The sequence below is a fragment of the Dreissena polymorpha genome, chromosome 8 (genome assembly GCF_020536995.1).
Source record: "Dreissena polymorpha isolate Duluth1 chromosome 8, UMN_Dpol_1.0, whole genome shotgun sequence".
In the NCBI taxonomy this organism is placed as follows: Eukaryota; Metazoa; Mollusca; class Bivalvia; order Myida; family Dreissenidae; genus Dreissena; species Dreissena polymorpha.
The window spans coordinates 7,257,308-7,275,513 of NC_068362.1; the positions used below are offsets into that span (position 1 = coordinate 7,257,308).

At 35.0% G+C, this 18,206-nt stretch overlaps 1 protein-coding gene across 10 annotated transcripts in view; it reads right to left on the reverse strand.

Annotated features, from left to right (window-relative positions):
- Positions 1-4,287: 4,287 nt before the first annotated feature.
- The window catches only part of LOC127842337 (activated Cdc42 kinase-like), a 124,101-nt gene continuing 110,182 nt past the window's right edge, over positions 4,288-18,206 (reverse strand). For 7 of the 10 annotated variants that reach the window (XM_052371787.1, XM_052371790.1, XM_052371786.1 and 4 more), the window contains 2 exons: positions 9,487-9,538; positions 4,288-7,954 (listed from right to left, as the gene is read on the reverse strand). In XM_052371787.1, the coding sequence (XP_052227747.1) occupies positions 7,703-7,954; positions 9,487-9,538 (304 nt within the window). In that variant the 3' untranslated portion in view covers positions 4,288-7,702. Of the gene's footprint in view, positions 7,955-9,486; positions 9,539-14,027; positions 14,062-18,206 lie in introns of all 10 variants that reach the window. The other 3 variants (XM_052371792.1, XR_008031557.1, XM_052371793.1) reach the window with 3 other exon arrangements.

The following is an 18,206-nucleotide window of genomic DNA, read 5'->3' on the forward strand; positions in this document are numbered from 1 at the left end:
ACAACAATCAACTCTATTTAAAACACAAATCTTTGATAATCACACCAAAACTACCGACCTGACATCCATAAACTGTGTACCATAACAATTTGTGTTCCACTCTTATCAGTCTGAAGGTCTTTGATGTGAGTTCCCAGCTGGGGCCTATTTATAGGGACTAAGGGCTTTTAAGCTGCAAGCCTGTAACATCAAATTAACAATTCAGGCACAGTCAATAGAGAATTAATAAGTTGCTGATAAACAGGTGGATGAATGTGATCAATGGAGAAATAAGAGTGCATTCCTGACAAGCCATGCATTCATGATTGGAGGTCAAACACAATTCAAGTTTGTCCCATAATCGTTCATAGTTCATGGAGGACACATAGTTACTAACAATGTTCATTACTCTTAAATTACCGGTGTGTAGCCTATTATTCGATATCTCGTCATGCGCGAATTGCCAAGATGACGAGATTTGCATTAACTACCATTTTCTCGTATCACGCATGGGACAAGTCCGTCCCTCTCTTTTATGTTGGTTTCTCTGCATAATGTAGGATAAAATATTCAACAACACCATGTATCAGTTTCTAGTCCAATTTAATGTCTGACTTAACTAATATTTCAGTTATACAAATACGTTGTGATTGCTACATGATTGTGTCTTTTTCCAACTATCCACCTCTAGGTCTAAACGCTAACTGTCTTGTTTCCCTCTAACATCTGGCCCGTGAAACTCAGTTATGAATCCCATTGGTCAGTGTTCTATACGTGCTTGTTCCTGATTGGCTGAATTTCAACCTACTGGAGAAGTCACTATTCAAGTATGCACACGTTAATGAGCGTTGTGGTACAAATAATAAATAATGCAAATACAGCCTAAGGCTTGTGTCAACAGCATTGTAACCCCTTTGTTGTTAAACACACACCAGATCCAAATATTTAATCTTTTGACCGTCATGCATACTCGCTACTGATATACTTGTCAATATTTCGTACATAAAGAAAACCCAAATATTTCACCCAATTTCTCATCATTATTTGACAAGTTATATACAGTTGTTTCTCCCCTAAGCGATTTTCTGTGAAATCAATGTAACTACTTAAAAGTTTGAGAATATTTAATAAAGAGTTTTCAGATGGCAAAAATATGTTTGTTGCACTTCATCCCCAACCAATCATAAACATAATAATCCTGTTCAGAAAGGAACAAAAATAAATAAATAAAAATTTGGCAATTTAACTGTATATCTTATTGGCAGAATTAATATTCAGATGACTGCATTGAGATCATGAATATCATAATATGCATAAATTTCATTAAACATGTACATCGGTAATTTCATAGTAGAGTGTAAACAAGGTTAAAGCCATTTAAAGCCATGTTTTTCAACAAACCGCAACCATAAAGAAACCAGATATCCATAAAACAAATGTTTTGACCAAGTATCATGATGATTGGACAAAACATGTGACTTTTAGAGTGTTCACAAGCTTTTTTTACTATACAAATATAAGGAAAAAGACCCCCCCCCCCTGACGGCCATGTTTTTTTACCGATCCGAACCATTTTTGAACTCAACCGTCGTACCAAGGAAACAAATGTTCTGACCACATTTCATAGATTGGGCAAAAAACGTGTCTTATAGACTGTACACATGTTTTCACTATATACATATAAAGAAAACTGCCCCACCCCCTGGTGGCCATGCTTTTCAAATGTTAACGACTATTTTCAAACTCGTCCGAGATATCCACATAACCAATTTTTTGACCAAATTTCATGATGATTAGGCAAAAAATGTGACTTCTAGAGTGTTCACAAGCTTTTTTACTATATAAATATAAGGAAAAAGACCCCCGCCCTGGGGGCCATGTTTTTTTAACGATCCCAACCATTTTCACACTCAACCGTCGTATCCAAAAAACAAATGTTCTAACCAAATATCATAAAGATTGGACCAAAAATGTGACTTCTAGAGTGTTCACATGTTTATACTATATACATATTGAGAAAAATGCCCCGCCCCCTGGCGGCCATGTTTTTTCACCGATCTGGACCATTTTCGAACTCATCCGAGATAAAACTACAATGTTTTGACCAAGTTTCATGATGATTGGGCAAAAATTGTGACTTCTAGAGTGTTCACAAGGTTTCTCTATAGCCATATACGGAATACTGCCCCGCCCCCTGGCAGCAATGTTTTTCAACGGACCGGAACAGTTACATGAAGATTGGGCATCAAATGTGACTTCTACGAGGTTCACAAGGTTTGTCTTTTTTTTTACCTAGTGACCAAGTTTTTTACCCAGCATGACCCAGTTTCAAACTCAGTCGAGGTATCATTGGGACAAATGTTCTGACCAAGTTTCATGAAGATAGGACAAGAAGTGTGGCCTCTAGAATGTTCACAAGGCAAATGTTGACGACGGACGCACGATGCACGATGGACAAAAGGCGATCACAAAGGCTCACCATATTGCACGTTGTGCTCAGGTGAGCTAAAAATTGGAATATTCAAGAAATAATCCATATCCGAATCGGATTTCGATCGTTTAGCACACCTATGCTGCTTGAAGTAACTGTTTTCCATAAATAACAGTACCACTATAGAAGCACATATACTATTATGTATTTTTTTACATAAATAAAACTAGAAATATGAAACAATTCCAGAATCCGTATACTTATAATCGTATGTGATATCAGGATACTTTTCAGATAACCGTATAGATCGGCAATATGGGCAGATTATGCATGTTTAATTGTATATCCTTTTAATAAATAATTTATTATAACTGTAAATGCAATCGCTTTAACTGAATTATTACCAATTTAATTTTTAAAATCCATGAGAAAATGACCGGTAAAGTACTAGCGCTTTCGCAACATAACAATCTGCAATATGGGTGATGGCTACTATCAGCATATGCCTATATATTCAATGCAGTTTGTATTAAAAACTTGAAAAGCATTGAGCAAGTCCTAAACTTTGTTATTTTTTAGCAATTGTTTTCTTACTAGCAGCATGTAATGGATGGTTGGAGAACAGTATCCTAATACTTTCATATTATTGGCAGCACCCTAATATATATATATATTTATCACATGCTATACCATGTTTCCTATGTAATACAACCATTACATATTTTTTATATTACACATGTGTAATAAAACATTTTTAAGCGTTTTCAATGGCTTAGTTTTCCTTTATAGACCAATCGCATTTTGTTATTTTGCTGAAATGACGTTGCAACGTCAAATGACGTCACAAAATGTAAACAACCTTCGGGATTTATCATTATTTTTGCGAAAATATTTATTTAATTTGCTCATTTAAAAGCATGTGATAAACAAGAGTGCCAAACTGTCACAAGATACGCCCGTTCGAAGGTTTTGGACACCATGCTCAATGCTTGAAATGCACTAAGTGACCTCGAGACCTAGTTATTGACCCGGCATGACCCATATTTGAACTTGATCTAGATATCATTAAGATGTAACATCTGACTAAATTTGGTGAAGATCAGATGAAAACTACTTCAATTAGAGAGCGGACACCATGCTTGAAATGCACTATGTGACCTCGTGACCTCGTTTTTGACCCGGCATGACCCATATTCGAACTTGACCTACATATCATCTAGACACAACTTCTGACCAAATTAGGTGAAGATCAGATGAAAACTACTTCAATTAGAGAGCGGACACCATGCTAAATGCTTGAAATTCACTAAGTAACCTCGTGACCTAGTTTTTGACCCGGAATGACCCATATTTGAACTTGACCTACATATCATCTAAACACAACTTCTGACCAACTTTGGTGAAGATCAGTGAAAACTACTTCAATTAGAAAGCGGACACCATGCTTAATCCTTGAAATGCACTAAGTGACCCCGTGACCTAGTTTTTGATCCGGCATGACCCATATTCGAACTTGACCTAGATATTGTCTAGACACAACTTCTGACCAAGTTTTGTGAAGATCTGATGAAAACTATTGGAATAAGAGAGCGGACACTGCTGTGGACGCTGCCTGCCGAACGCCCACGGCCCACCGCCCGCCAAGGGTGAAACTATAATATGTCCCGTTTTTAAAAACGAGCGTATAAAAAGATCTGACAATCGTTGTCATATCATACCATATTTTATTAAACTCGTCCAGGAAATTCGTTCGCTTACTAACAAAATTCCTGAACTCGTTTAATAAAATATGGTATGATATGACAACTCGTGCCAGATCCTATATATATATATATATATATATAATTTTGGAACTCACAACAACGCATTTCCATTTATTTAACAGCGTTTTAATAAGAAATTCTTACATCATATGTGTGTTACTGCTTTATATTTAGTAAATATATAATAATAAATGAACGTTTGTGGCTGACTGACAACTGCATATGGCACAGACTCAGTTACATACAGGATAAAGATGAGCTATCTAGCATTTTGCACATTATATATGCACACAAGACTAAACTATTTACCAAAGCTTTTAAAGTCTGACTGAAAAATGCCTTTATCAAACTGCCTCCATTGGCAGCAGGTTGAAATACTCATATAACGAAAGTTCAATAATACACTAAGTGCTAATATTTTCCCGATCATCCATTGAGTTATTGCTCTAAGATATAAATATGTTCTGCTTTTTTTTATTCCTGGTCCGTCGTTTTTCCCAAAAAGCAACAGAACAGTTATAGTCTGTAGAATGAAATTAATGCAATATATTTGCTATAAATGTTATTCCAAACACAAAATTAAATAATTTAATACAAATGTATTTATATGTTACATACAAAAGGTAAATGCAGAACTGTAACACATTGTACAAAATATTCCCAAAGAACAAACATCAAAATAAACGCAACTGTGAACAAATAAATGAAAACAATGACGTTACAAAAAATCCATGTTCTCGTCTATTCTAACGAAACTAATACCAAGTCAACAATAATGTTTTCACAGATCTAAGTAGGCCTGTGTCTTTTATATGCAAAGGTTACTCTGCCTTATATATTTTATTCTGTTTTAAAACACAAAATAAGTTTCTTATTGTACCTAGTTTTAAATAAGAAAGAAGTGACTTTCAACAAATAATAGTGCCAAAAACATTTTCTTAAGTCAAACTTTGCTCAAAAAGCTTAAACAGTAAGGCTCTTACACGACCTATTTTAATAAGATAATTGACAAATCGCTATCATCAGTGTACGCAATGATAACAGTTACTTTATTTTTCATTTTTGATCTGCAATATTCAGCTAGAAGTACACAACAAAATAGTGCAACTCGTATTACCGGTATGTTGTGATTCTGCAGCCATTGTCATTACTTGATTCATCATCATGTACAAATATTCATGTCACAACCTAAAGGCATTGAGCATCTTACATGCAGGGGTTGTTCCTTCACAAAGTTATATAAAAAAAATATATATTGGTAGTGTAGGCACTAGAAAATGATGAATCTACTTCAAAATTTAACAAGCGCCCATATATATTGCAAAAAATTATGTTTCCTTGTCCTTAAATCTTAGGAATCCATGCACGATGTAGACGATTTTGGTTGATTTTGGTGTTCAAACAAATTTTATTTCACAAGTGGTTACAGAAAAAAAAATGCACAAGAGGTGTAGCCATGAACATTTTCAAGACTTGAACCTTTTAAGAAATGAATTGTCAGTTATCAGTGGCAAAGCTCCCCATGCAACTTCATCAAAATAATTTATTGACGTATGGTAAGACATTACTGCTATGAAGATAACTTAATTCAACCTATAATTATTACATATCTTCTGAGAGGTAAAATGAGTGAATTCATGCACAAATGCTTATACAAAATTAATGTTGATAAAATTATGTTGATTAGGCAAAATGTGCAATTTCAGACAGTATGTACGTAAGATGTTACATTGCATGATAATAAACTGTTAATAAAGGTTAGATCAACCTTTTCTTGCCTATTATCAACTTAACATTCACAAAAGTACATAATTAAAGCAGGGAAAATGTAAGTATGTGCTATTTCTTAACAAATCTGACGTGATTTTCCAGCTGATTTACGCAAAATGTATTGAGCACTTAAAAAACAAACAGGATTAAAGCAGTTAACAACAGTTGAAATGAGAGCACATGTATGAGAAATCTAAACCTGTGAATATGAAACAAACATCAAAATGAAGATTCTTCTTGAATATTTAAAATTGCAAAAGGAAGAAATATATGGAATATTCATACCATCAATCAACAAAGATGTGTAATGTCAAAAGTTCAGGAAGAGGGAAATTAACCTCCAACACTTGAAGACAAATTGAGCTTTCAAAAGTAAACATTTTAAGAACCTGGTTCAAGTATAATCACAATATATCTTAAATTTCATAAACAAGTAAACTTTATGTTCTGCGTCAGTTGAATATACATGTAAATGTAGCCAATTAACACTACCTTAGTAAAGCAAATGTGTTGCACAATTGCATGAAGTTGACAAATCTTAAATGCTAAATACTGCTGGATGTAAAGGTTTGCTTAATAAAAAGGTGGCAGTGGAAAACAAATCTGACAACAAACTAAGCATAATTGTTCAAGTAAAACAAGTTACAAAACAGTTAGCAGTACAAGAACATACAAAGTAAAAGAAGAAATTGGAAGAGCATATCACCCATGCGAACAAATAAAAAACAATCAGCAGATTGAACCAATAAATAGCAGTACCTAGAATATTGAGCATATATGTACTTTGGAAATTCACATGTCTCCTTTAGTCTGGGGTAAAACCATCAAAGATCTGTCTGTAATTTTTTGCCTTAAGCCCAGTTTGAGGAGTCACAGCTTTTATGTTTTCAACTCGTAATTAATAAAACTGGTATTAAATATACATGTAACTTTTGGTATTTTTGTCATTATAATGCTTTAGAAATGTGTATACTTATCAAACTTACAAAGTGGTGTACAGTTTCTTCAGTAAAATGTTTATGTATTTTTAAACCTTGTGAGGGAAAAAACAAATATGTTAGACCAGTAACTTTTACTCATCATAAGATATAACTTTTTGAATGTATTCATATTAAAACAAAATGTGCATTGAAATTTTAAGTGATAAATTACTACATGTACAACCTTCGGGACTTCAAATACAAGATTCACAAATATTTTCAATGAGTTCAGAACTACTTATTAAATGCAAAAAATATGAAATGGATGATTGTACATACACATGAAATGGCAAGAAAATGAAGAAATCCATTTTGGTCAAATATTGAAAATATGTCAACAAAACAAGAAAAGGTACAAACAGACAAACAGAACAAAATGCATAGATTATAGCATTTAAATACCTAATCTATGATAAACTAACGTAGAAATATTTACACATATATTCTAGTAAATACAGATTTAAACACAAAATTTGAACAACATAATTCTAACAACATTTGCTGATCTTGGAGTTAATTGCACATGATATTCTGAAGAGATATCCACGGATACATTACACATTGTGAGGATACACTCTACAAAGTCTTTCTCAGCAAGGCTAAATTACACCACTGTTCAAAAGTATACTCAAATTACGCAAGGTTAAGGTCTCGCACAAAGCTGAGAGGATACACCCCACTATGTGTTTCTCAACAGGACAAACTTCCACAAAAATGTGATCGAGTCAAACTCAAACTTATAAATGATAACAATTAAATCCCTTAACTCAAGGTCAAGGTCACACATCTACTGTTTCAGGACTTGGCGGTGACCCTTGGCGCCGGTGGTGATGACGGGCCGCTGACTCCTGGTTGAGGAGGTAGTCCGCCGCGCCCTGGATGTTCCAGTCACACGCCAGCAGAGCCTCTTTGCAGCGGCTCACATCCCCGAGCTGAATGCTGAGCAATTGTTTGAGTTTGATGAGCTTGACGGCCTTGTGAATGTCCCACCTTGTGTCCTGTAGAGCCTCGCGGCAATCCTCCTTGGTAACCTGCAAGATCAATGCCAATCATAATTACTTAAAACCTATTAACCTTTGCTTGATTACAAAGTGGAATTCTGATTAAAACACTCTGGAGTGGGTTTTATGGGTAGAACCAGTACATGGTGTCCTGGTTGAACCTTTGACCACAGATTTAATGATGGATTGAACATCTGCAGTGTATGCAAGGTCAAATTTAAAGGTAAAAACAAATCGACTGATGGACTGAACATCTGCAGTACATGCAAGGTCAAAGTCTATGGCCACAACATATTGAGTGATGGAGAGAACATATGCATGATCATCTGCAGTACATGCAAGGTCGAAGACAAAGTTGACAAGATTGAGTTATGCAGTAAACATTTGCATAGCATGCAAGGTCAATGACACAGTTCAAGACAGATTGAGTGATGTAGTGAACATTTGCAGTGATTTATCGACCATCTGCAGTGAATGCAAGATCAAAGTCAAAGGTCACAACAAATTGAGTGATTGACTGAGCATTTGCAGTGCATGCAAGGTCAATTTCAAAGGCCACAACAGGTCCAGTGATGAAGTGAACATTTGCTGTGCATGCAAGGTCAATTCAAAGGTCACATCAGGTCAAGTGATGGAGTGAACATTTGCAGTGCATGCAAGGTCAATTCAAAGGTCACATCAGGTTCAGTGATGGAGTGAACATTTGCAGTGCATGCAAGTTCAAAGCCAAAGGTCACAACAAATTGAGTGATTTACTGAACATATGCAATACATACAATGTCTTATTCAAATCAAAGGTCACACTTGCATGCAAGGTCGAGGTCAAAAGCATGGCCTGCATCACAAGTCATTATCCTCCTTGGGCATCGAATAGGTGAAGATTACTACGGGTCAATTGATTCTCTGCAATGCATTCGACGTAAATAAACACAAGGCCCTCACTGGGGACCCCTAAGAACTTTACTATTCTGTGCATTTGGTTTTCTCAAGGTTTCACAAGCCACTCACAGAAAACTACCCCAACACATGGCAGCCAAGTTTTTGAACTAACTACAATTATTTTCAAACTCAATAGTTTTTTACCCAATGATAAATTCATCCAAGATATTTTTGGAATAGATTGAATGTTCTTACTAATTTTCATTAAGATAAAACAGTAAATGTAGCGTCTAAAGTGTTCACAAACTTTTTATTTAATGTAAACTAGTTCTTGACCTTAAATGACCCAGTTTAGAATTTTATTGAGCTATTATTGGGTCATATTTTCACATTTTATTAAAATTAAGAAAAACATGTGGTATTCACAGATTGGTCTTAAGAATTTGTTTGTACCTAGTTTTTGACGCCTGTAAGACCCATTTCGAACTCACCCAAGATATGATCGAGACAAATGTTTTGCCCGCGATTCATGCATGAAGATTGAGCAATAGATGGGTTCTCAGAGTATTCATGAGCCAATATTGACCAATCAAAACCCACCAACTACGACAGACAAAAGGTGATCACAAAATCTGACAATAAGCATGTTGTGCTCGGGTGAGCTTAAAGTAATGACCACTTACATCACTTCCAAAAAGCTTCTGCAGCAGTTCTATTTCTTCACCATTCGTCTCCCTGCAATAGGTCAAATGTCACAGAAAGGTCAACAATAGATCACATAAAGGTCAAATAAAGGAAAATAGAGGTTACTCAAAGGTCAAAACAGAAGCGCCCAGATCAAGCTAAAAATGAGAAACCTTCAAAATATGCAGCTATGCATGTAATATTCATAATTTTAATAGATTTCTTAAATTAATTTGCGTAAACTAAACCTTAGTCAAGTTGTGAGCTGTTAATTAATCGTTAAGTGCAAACTGCCACCAAATGTTACCTTCCTTTTTTCAGGACATTAATATAATAAAGAATTCGAAAGATTTTCAGTGTTCTATGTTAGGATTTTTACTGACTTCTTATAATATGGATCAAATAGAAAGAACCTATTTTATGAGCATTATAATCAGCATTTCCTGAAATTTATACATTTTAACATCATGTTCATTAATAAACTTTTTCAAAACCTTAATTGTAATAATGACTCAAATGAATGCATAGTCACATAATTTATTCCATTTAAAATGGACGTAATCTTCAGTCTATAAATCTGTTTTAAATGTTTCAATATCGTGACTGGTACTTGTGTTCAAATATATAAATAGTATGGAACAATTTATTTTCTTGAAACATATGACATTGTGGAAAACCACATGGATTTATAAGGAAATACTAACAAAAGATAATTAAATATTGCATACTAGGTAAAAAAATTATCTTTTATAGAAAAGACATGCCTATGATGCATATAATAATATATACTCATGGTTAGATACATTCACTAGCCGAGGAAAACAGATACTCTGTTAGCAAAGTGTCAGTATCTGGGAAACAAGACTGTATGAATATGCATAAAGTGTTCTCCTAGATTAAGTTTGCAAAGGCAAATTTGTTACAAGACTTTCAGCTTTTATGGAATTTTTCATTAAAAGGAGGTCTCTTCTAAAGAATATCTCGTGTCGTCCCTGATTTGCCTGTGCAGACTTATCTGGGACGACACTTAACCCACAGTTAGCCCGGCATTCCCAGAGACCAGTCTGATGTGTCAAAGACTCGAGTTCCAAGTAGATGTCAACATTAATGCTGTATCTAGCCTATTGATATATGAAGTACTAGTATTTATCACCTAGCAGCAAGTATGTCAGCCACATCATGCGAAAATAGGTATTATGTCATATGCAGCAAGCGTAGCTCCAGACCAGCCTGTACATTTGCACAGTTTGATCAGGGGCTTCACTGTCTGCTAGCACAGGCTATACTGGAGCAATGCTGGCCGCATATGGCTTTAGACCCATTTTCACATGAAGGAGCTCATTGGATTGTAATGAGTATAATTGTATGGAGGCATTTGTCATTCATTATAGATTAACTAACATACAAATAATTGCACCACTTAGTATTATATTAGGATTACAATTTGTGATCATGTATATCAACATGTGTATCATATATATCAAAAACATCCCCGCCAAATTGTGAATTTAATACTTAATGTATAAGTAATTTGATTGCAATGTTTTGTTTTGAAAAAATAAACACCATATCATCTATAGTACATGAGTTGCTTCTAAAACAAAACCAAAACAAGAGCACTGCCTTGCGGGTGCAGACCGCTCATCTATTTTTCTTTTTAAAGGTGAAGGGACCTATCTCAATTTCAATCACAAAGGAGGGAGGGGTGGAGTGGAGAGGGGTGTATAGTGTCTGGGTGTGGTCATTTATTACATTATCTTCCAAAAATGCAAAAAAAAAAAAAAAAAAAAAAAAATTAGGGGGGGGGGGGTATTTTGGGGTGGGATGGTTGGACGGTATTTCAAAAATAAAATAATAATAAAAATAAATAAAAATTATATTTATATTTTATTTATTTATTTATTTTTTTTTGGGGGGGGGGGGGTATAGTGTGAGGGTGTGGTGGTCATTTATTATATGATCTTTAAAAAAAAAAAAAATGAGGGGGGGGGGGGGGTTTGGGAAGGAATTCAGGGGGGATGGTTTGGGTGGAGTCTATAGTGGTATGTCAGGTAAGAGTTGTTTTGTCAAAGTATCAATCAAATCTATTCATAAATAAAGAAGTAATGGCAATTTTAGCAAACTTTAATAATTTGACCTTGAAAGTCAAGGTCATTCAAAGGTCAAGGTAAAATTCAACTTTCCAGGTACAGTACCCTCATGATAGCATGAAAGTATTTGAAGTTTGAAAGCAATAGCCTTGATACTTTAGAAGTAAAGTGGATCTAAACACAAAATTTTACCATATATCCAAAGTTACTAAGTCTAAAAAGTGTCATAACTCCGTAAAAATGACAACCGGAGTTATGCAACTTGTCCTTTACTGTCCCCTTATGATAGTTTGCGAGTGTTCCAAGTATGAAAGCAATATCTATAATACTTTAGGGGTAAAGTGGACCAAAACACAAAACTTTACCAAATTTTCAATTTTCTAAGTATAAAGGGCCCTAAATTCTGTCAAAATGCCAGTCAGAGTTACATAACTTTGCCTGCACAGTCCCCTAATGATAGTTAGTAAGTGTTGACAACCGGAGTTATGCAACTTGTCCTTTACTGTCCCCTTATGATAGTTTGCGAGTGTTCTAAGTATGAAAGCAATAGCTTTGATACTTTAGGGGTAAAGTGGACCTAAACAGAAAACTTAACCAAATTTTCAATTTTCTAAGTATAAAAAGGGCACATAATTCTGTCAAAATGCCAGTCAGAGTTACATAACTTTGCCTGCACATTCCCTTATGATAGTTAGTAAGTGTTGCAAGTATGAAAGCAATAGCTTTGATACGTATGGATACTTATGGAACAAAATGGACCTAAACACAAAACTTAACCAAAATTTTCAATTTTCTAAGTATAAAAAGGGCACATAATTCTGTCAAAATGCACGCCAGAGTTATCTAACTTTGCCTGCCCAGTCCCCTCATGATAGTAAGTAAGTTTGAATGCAATAGCATTGATACTTTATGAGAAAAGTGAACCTAAACGCAAATCTTAACCGGACGCCGAAGCCGACACAGACGCCAAGGTGATGACAATAGCTCTTTTTTTTTTTCAAAAAATAGATGAGCTAATGACCCATTAGATTTTTGTCATAAATAGTTGTTTGCAAGACAATTATTAGTGTCCAAATTAATAAACTTTGTTCAGCTTATCCACATGGCAAATGTCTGCTTCAGATAATATTATGGATAAATGTAAACCAGACAACAAATTATTTTCTAAACTCCTAGTACATTTACTTGAATCCAACCACAACATTTAAAATTATGCTACTGTATAATGAAACCAATATGAGCTGATTCAAACAACTTGAAAAGACTTGAATTTTCTAGGAATCATAGAACTTTTTGAAGACATTTGCAATGGCTTTGGACAATTATTTAACACATTCTTATTTTAGAAAAAGTGTGTTGTTACTAATTTAGGAGGTACAAGTTGTATTTCTGAAGAAGTTTACAATTAATAAACAAGGGACAAAATTGTCACAAAACCAGGTTTTCATTGTGAAAAAAAAATCTGATAAAGGGAGAAAACTCAAACTGAACTTTTGAAATGACCAAAAAAAATTAACCCCCTTTGTAAGTTTTTTTTTTTTTTTAAATCTATTTTTAGTCGTGGCGACCTTGACATTGGAGATATTGACGTGATTCTTTCGTGGGACACACCGTCCCATGATGGTGAACAAATGTGCCAAATGATTTTAAAATCTCACAATGAATGACATAGTTATGGCCAGGACAAGCTCATTTATGGCCATTTTTGACCTTTGAACTCAAAGTGTGACCTTGACCTTGGAGATATCGACGTAATTATTTCGCGCGACACACCGTCCAATGATGGTGAACAAATGTGCCAAATAATTTTAAAATCTGACGATGAACGACATAGTTATGGCTCGGACAAGCTCATTTATGGCCATTTTTGACCTTTGAACTCAAAGTGTGACCTTGACCTTGGAGATATCGACGTAATTATTTCGCGCGACACACCGTCCAATGATGGTGAACAAATGTGCCAAATGATTTTAAAATCTGACAATGAACGACATAGTTATGGCCCGGACAAGCTTATTCCGCCAGCCCGCCAGCCAGCCCGCCAGCCAGCCAGCCCGCCAGCCAGCCAGCCCGCCCGCATTCGCCAATCTAATAACCAGTTTTTTCCTTCGGAAAACCTGGTTAAAAATACATATTAATGCATAACTGTCTATGCTAATATATTGAATATTGTTTATTAACATTATATATTTAATGATTGTTAGATATTTTGAAGAAATATGAATATAAAGACCAAGTTATGAATTACAAAACAAAAGAAGAGTAATGCAAACATTCAGAAAAGGGATATTAAGTTCTTGGTCTAAACAAATTAGCGCATAAGCAGACGAAAATCATCCATGAATTTCATGGTACACATCAAGCAAGTCTCAATATATTTCTTTCATGCTTAATTAGAATTTAATTGAAACAAACTTGCTGAAGATGTTTGTAAAAAGACATTTCCTCACATGTGCTTGTCCTCAGAATTCAAGTAAGGCAACTCTGCAACACAAAACACACAAGAGTACAGAAAGAGTGACCTACCTTGACTTCAATGTGTGCAAACTGCTTCGAGAGGCTACTTTCTACTAAATCATTTTCTATTGCTCTTTTTTTGTCAAATTGTTGTATGCTATTAAATGCTTGCGCGTTTTACATAAGTGGTGCATGTAAGAATTGTTGTTTACTGCAGCCATTATGAATGCTTTTGTCTTACAGGATATTGTTTGGAGCATTTCATAGGTTACAGATTTTCTGTCTAACCAATAACATGTAATTTTGATGGATTTTCAGTTAAAAGAAAGTTTCTTTCAAATCAGACATTAATAATTATTTCATACGTATAATGTTTAATAACACCAATAGTGTAATACATATGGTATGAAGTGACAACTTATTGCAGGTACTTTCATTTACATTTTTAATTTTTCTGTAGCAATAGAAATTGTTTTAGTCAAAAGAATTGCAAAAGCACTTCTATGCAAAAAATGACCAAAATGAAATTACTAAACTTCTGATATCAATAATGAAGTGATTATTATGGACATGGCCATCAGAAAAAGATACTGTAAAGTCAAGTTTATTTGTCAGTGTTAAATGTCTTGTTTAAAAAAAAAATAGGAGAAAAGAGAAATTTGCATTGGTCTTTTCAGATGTGTTTGAATAAAATTTGTCAATCGGTGAACTCACTAAATGAACTAAAATTAATTCCACGAATAATTATGATTTTAGAGCTATACTACTGACTTTGATGATGATAACGATGAATAAAGCTTTACACTGATTTAATGATGATGATCATGACCACAATGTAAGTGATGAAGAACATGGGAATAAAAGCAATACTGATGATGATAATTATGATTGATTGAGGACGACTGATAAACAAGAGCACCGCATAACGGTCGCCAACGCTCGGCTGTGGATGGAGTTTTGAATAAATGAAAGCTTATAAAAAAAATATTTTTATGCTCCCCATAAGTTTATTTTGGGGGGAGCATATAGTCCCGGCTTCGTCTGTCCATACGTCTGGCCGTCTGTCTGTCCGTCCGTGCACAATTTTTGTCCGGGCTATTTCTCAGCAACTAATGACCAGAATTCAATGAAACTTTATGGGAAGCTTCACTACCAAGAGAAGATGTGCATATTATCAGCAGGTTCTGGTCGGATGATTTTTCACAGAGTTATGGCCCTTTGAAATTTTCCATTAACTGTATGTATAGTTCAATTCTTGTCGGGGCTATTTCTCAGCAACTAATGACTGGAATTCAATGAAACTTTATGGGAAGCTTCACTACCAAGAGATGTGCATATTATCAGCGGGTTCTCGTTGGATGATTTATGGCCCTTTGTAATTTGAAATTTTCTATAAAAAAATTATTGTTTCCCCAACTACTGTGCCCTCAAGATGTTTCCTTTTATCTGAATATATAGTGCAATATTGTGACAAAAAAACAACCTTTGGGGAGCATCAACCGTTTCCGACGGTTTCTTGTTTTTTCGAGGTCACAGTGACCTTGACCTTTGACTTAGTGACCCCAAAATGGGAGTGGCGTGTAGAACTCATCAAAGTGCATCTAAATATGAAGTTTCAAAGCTGTAGGTGGAAGCACTTTGATTTTAGAGCAAAATGTCAAGGTTTTAGCATGACGCGGACGGGGGACGGCAGACGGCGAGCTGGCTATGACAATACCTCGGGTTTTCTCCGAAAATAGCCGAGCTAAAAATGAGGGTGAAGAACGTTGTGATGATAATGCTTAAGAAGATTAAGGTGAATTGATATACACATGGAGACCGCACACAGAATGTTTAAGGCTATTGAACGCGTCGTCTTAAAATAGGTATTATGCCATATGTGGTCATTTGCGCTCTCTGGTAAGGAGATAATCTGTCAGCTAAAGATTCACGCAAGGGTTGGTGGTCTTATAAGCGGATGTTTTGCCTCTTCCTCAGAGTACACAGATGTTGTGATTGGTCCAAAGGTCCATTTTTGAAGGACATGATAAAATTTTGCATAAGGACCAAGAACAGTGCACAAAAAGTGTTAAATAATCTTGCTGCAACCTGACATGAATGTTAAAATATATCATGGTGTTTAATACATACTTGTTAAAGCAATATAGTGAATTGGTGCATTATAGCATGGTGTTCTTAAATATGGATAAGTCTTAAACATATACTATATAGAATAACCATATGTGACATCTTGCTATAGATATGTGACAATATGTGACATATTGTTAGTGCCTAATGGCATGAAATCGAGTATGGTTTGTTCAAGTGCTTTATGCCATAGAATGACATTATATGACATCATGTACGAGCACTATGACAAGGGGAGATGTAATAGAGAAGTATGGGAAAATTATTGCATGCATGGTATTCTACATGCATGACCTTGTGTGGTAATTTATGAATTAAAATAACATAATCTAAAATGAAAATTACCTTTATACAAAACTTTGTAACTGCTACTAGATATGAGGTGTTCAGCTTAATGACATGTTATGATACAAATAGAGCTACATGGTATCTGATGTAACAAACTTATGAAATTAAAAAATATCTGTATTACATGATCTCCCATGTATGACATGATGTAACATATATGATATGAAATAGAGCTATATAACATGGTGTTGAAGGTAAATGACATACAATGACACTATGGCCGAGTGTTTGATCTATGACATGAAATATCGCTGTGTGACAGAGGGTAATTACAGGTAATTACAGTTATATTCTATGAAATGACACAATCGCTGAGTGTTAGATCCATGACATTAAAAAGCGCTGTGTGACATGAAGTTACAGTTATATTCTATGAAATGAAACAATTGCTGAGTGTTAGATCCATGACATGAAAAAGCGCTGTGTGACATGAAGTTACAGTTATATTCTATGAAATGACACAATCGCTGAGTGTTAGATCCATCACATGAAAAAGCGCTGTGTGACATGAATTTACAGTTATATGCTATGAAATGACACAATGGCTGAGAGTTAGATCTATTACATGAAATAATGCTGTGTGACATGAAGTTACAGCAACATGACATGAAATGACACAATGGTTTTGTGTTAGAGCTATGACATGATGTTACAACCGTATGAGATGAAACTGTGGCTAAGTGGCTCTATGACAGGAAAACAAGATATATGACAGGGTGCTGAAGCTTTATGACATGGTGTTATGTCTAGAATACATTGAAGAGCGCAACACGACACAGTGAGCCCTCACAGTGTCACTTTTGCATTGGATTCTGCATCTGTATTTTCATGCAATCTTTCATAATATGGGTTCTTCACCTCCTGTTTGTTGCTCACTTTCACAAAGACACGAATGAATAATGTTCATTTTTAAGGTAAAATGAAAGCACACATATTGTTTATTGCTTTTTGGCCATTTTCCAAACCCACCGTTCATCTGCATTGTCTTACCAGCATCGAGTCAGGCAGCCATTGAAATATATCGAGTGAAACAACAGACAGCAGAACTTGTAACCAACCAATTGGTGAACAGATAACTACAAATGAAACCCTGTGGACTAAAGAACTTGCATTAAATGGAGAGACAACTTCTTACTATTAACTTGTTAAATAAACATCAGTTGTCTTACCAACCATAACATCATCAACAAGAATTTTGAGATCATATTTAACCCTTTCCCACTCAGAAGCAAAGTGAACATGGCTATATGGAAACAGCATAAAACTAGAACAGCCTGTTAGTAACTCGCAGTCTGTTCAGGTTTTATGCCCTTTGCTGCACATCAGTATCTAAGGGTTGGAAATGAAGCCTTTAAACTTGAATCTAGTAAGAAAGGTCTTTAATTAACTTTAACTTGTTTAGGTTTAACAAAAGCGTCAAAATACGTATCTTAGTGGTGAAGGATATGGGCTTAGTTCCTTTAATAAGATTAAACTAAGCACACTCTTTACACACATAAAAATGTTACATTTAAAACTATCGCGTGTGGCACTCTGGGAAAATGGGGCTTAACCCTTTGCATGCTGGGAAATTTGTCGTCTGCTAAAATTGTGGCTGCTGAATTTCTAAAATTAGCGTTTTCTTCGATTTTTTTTTTCAAAGAATACTATCAGAATAGCAAACAGTTTGAATCCCGATAAGACACCACGTTCTGTGG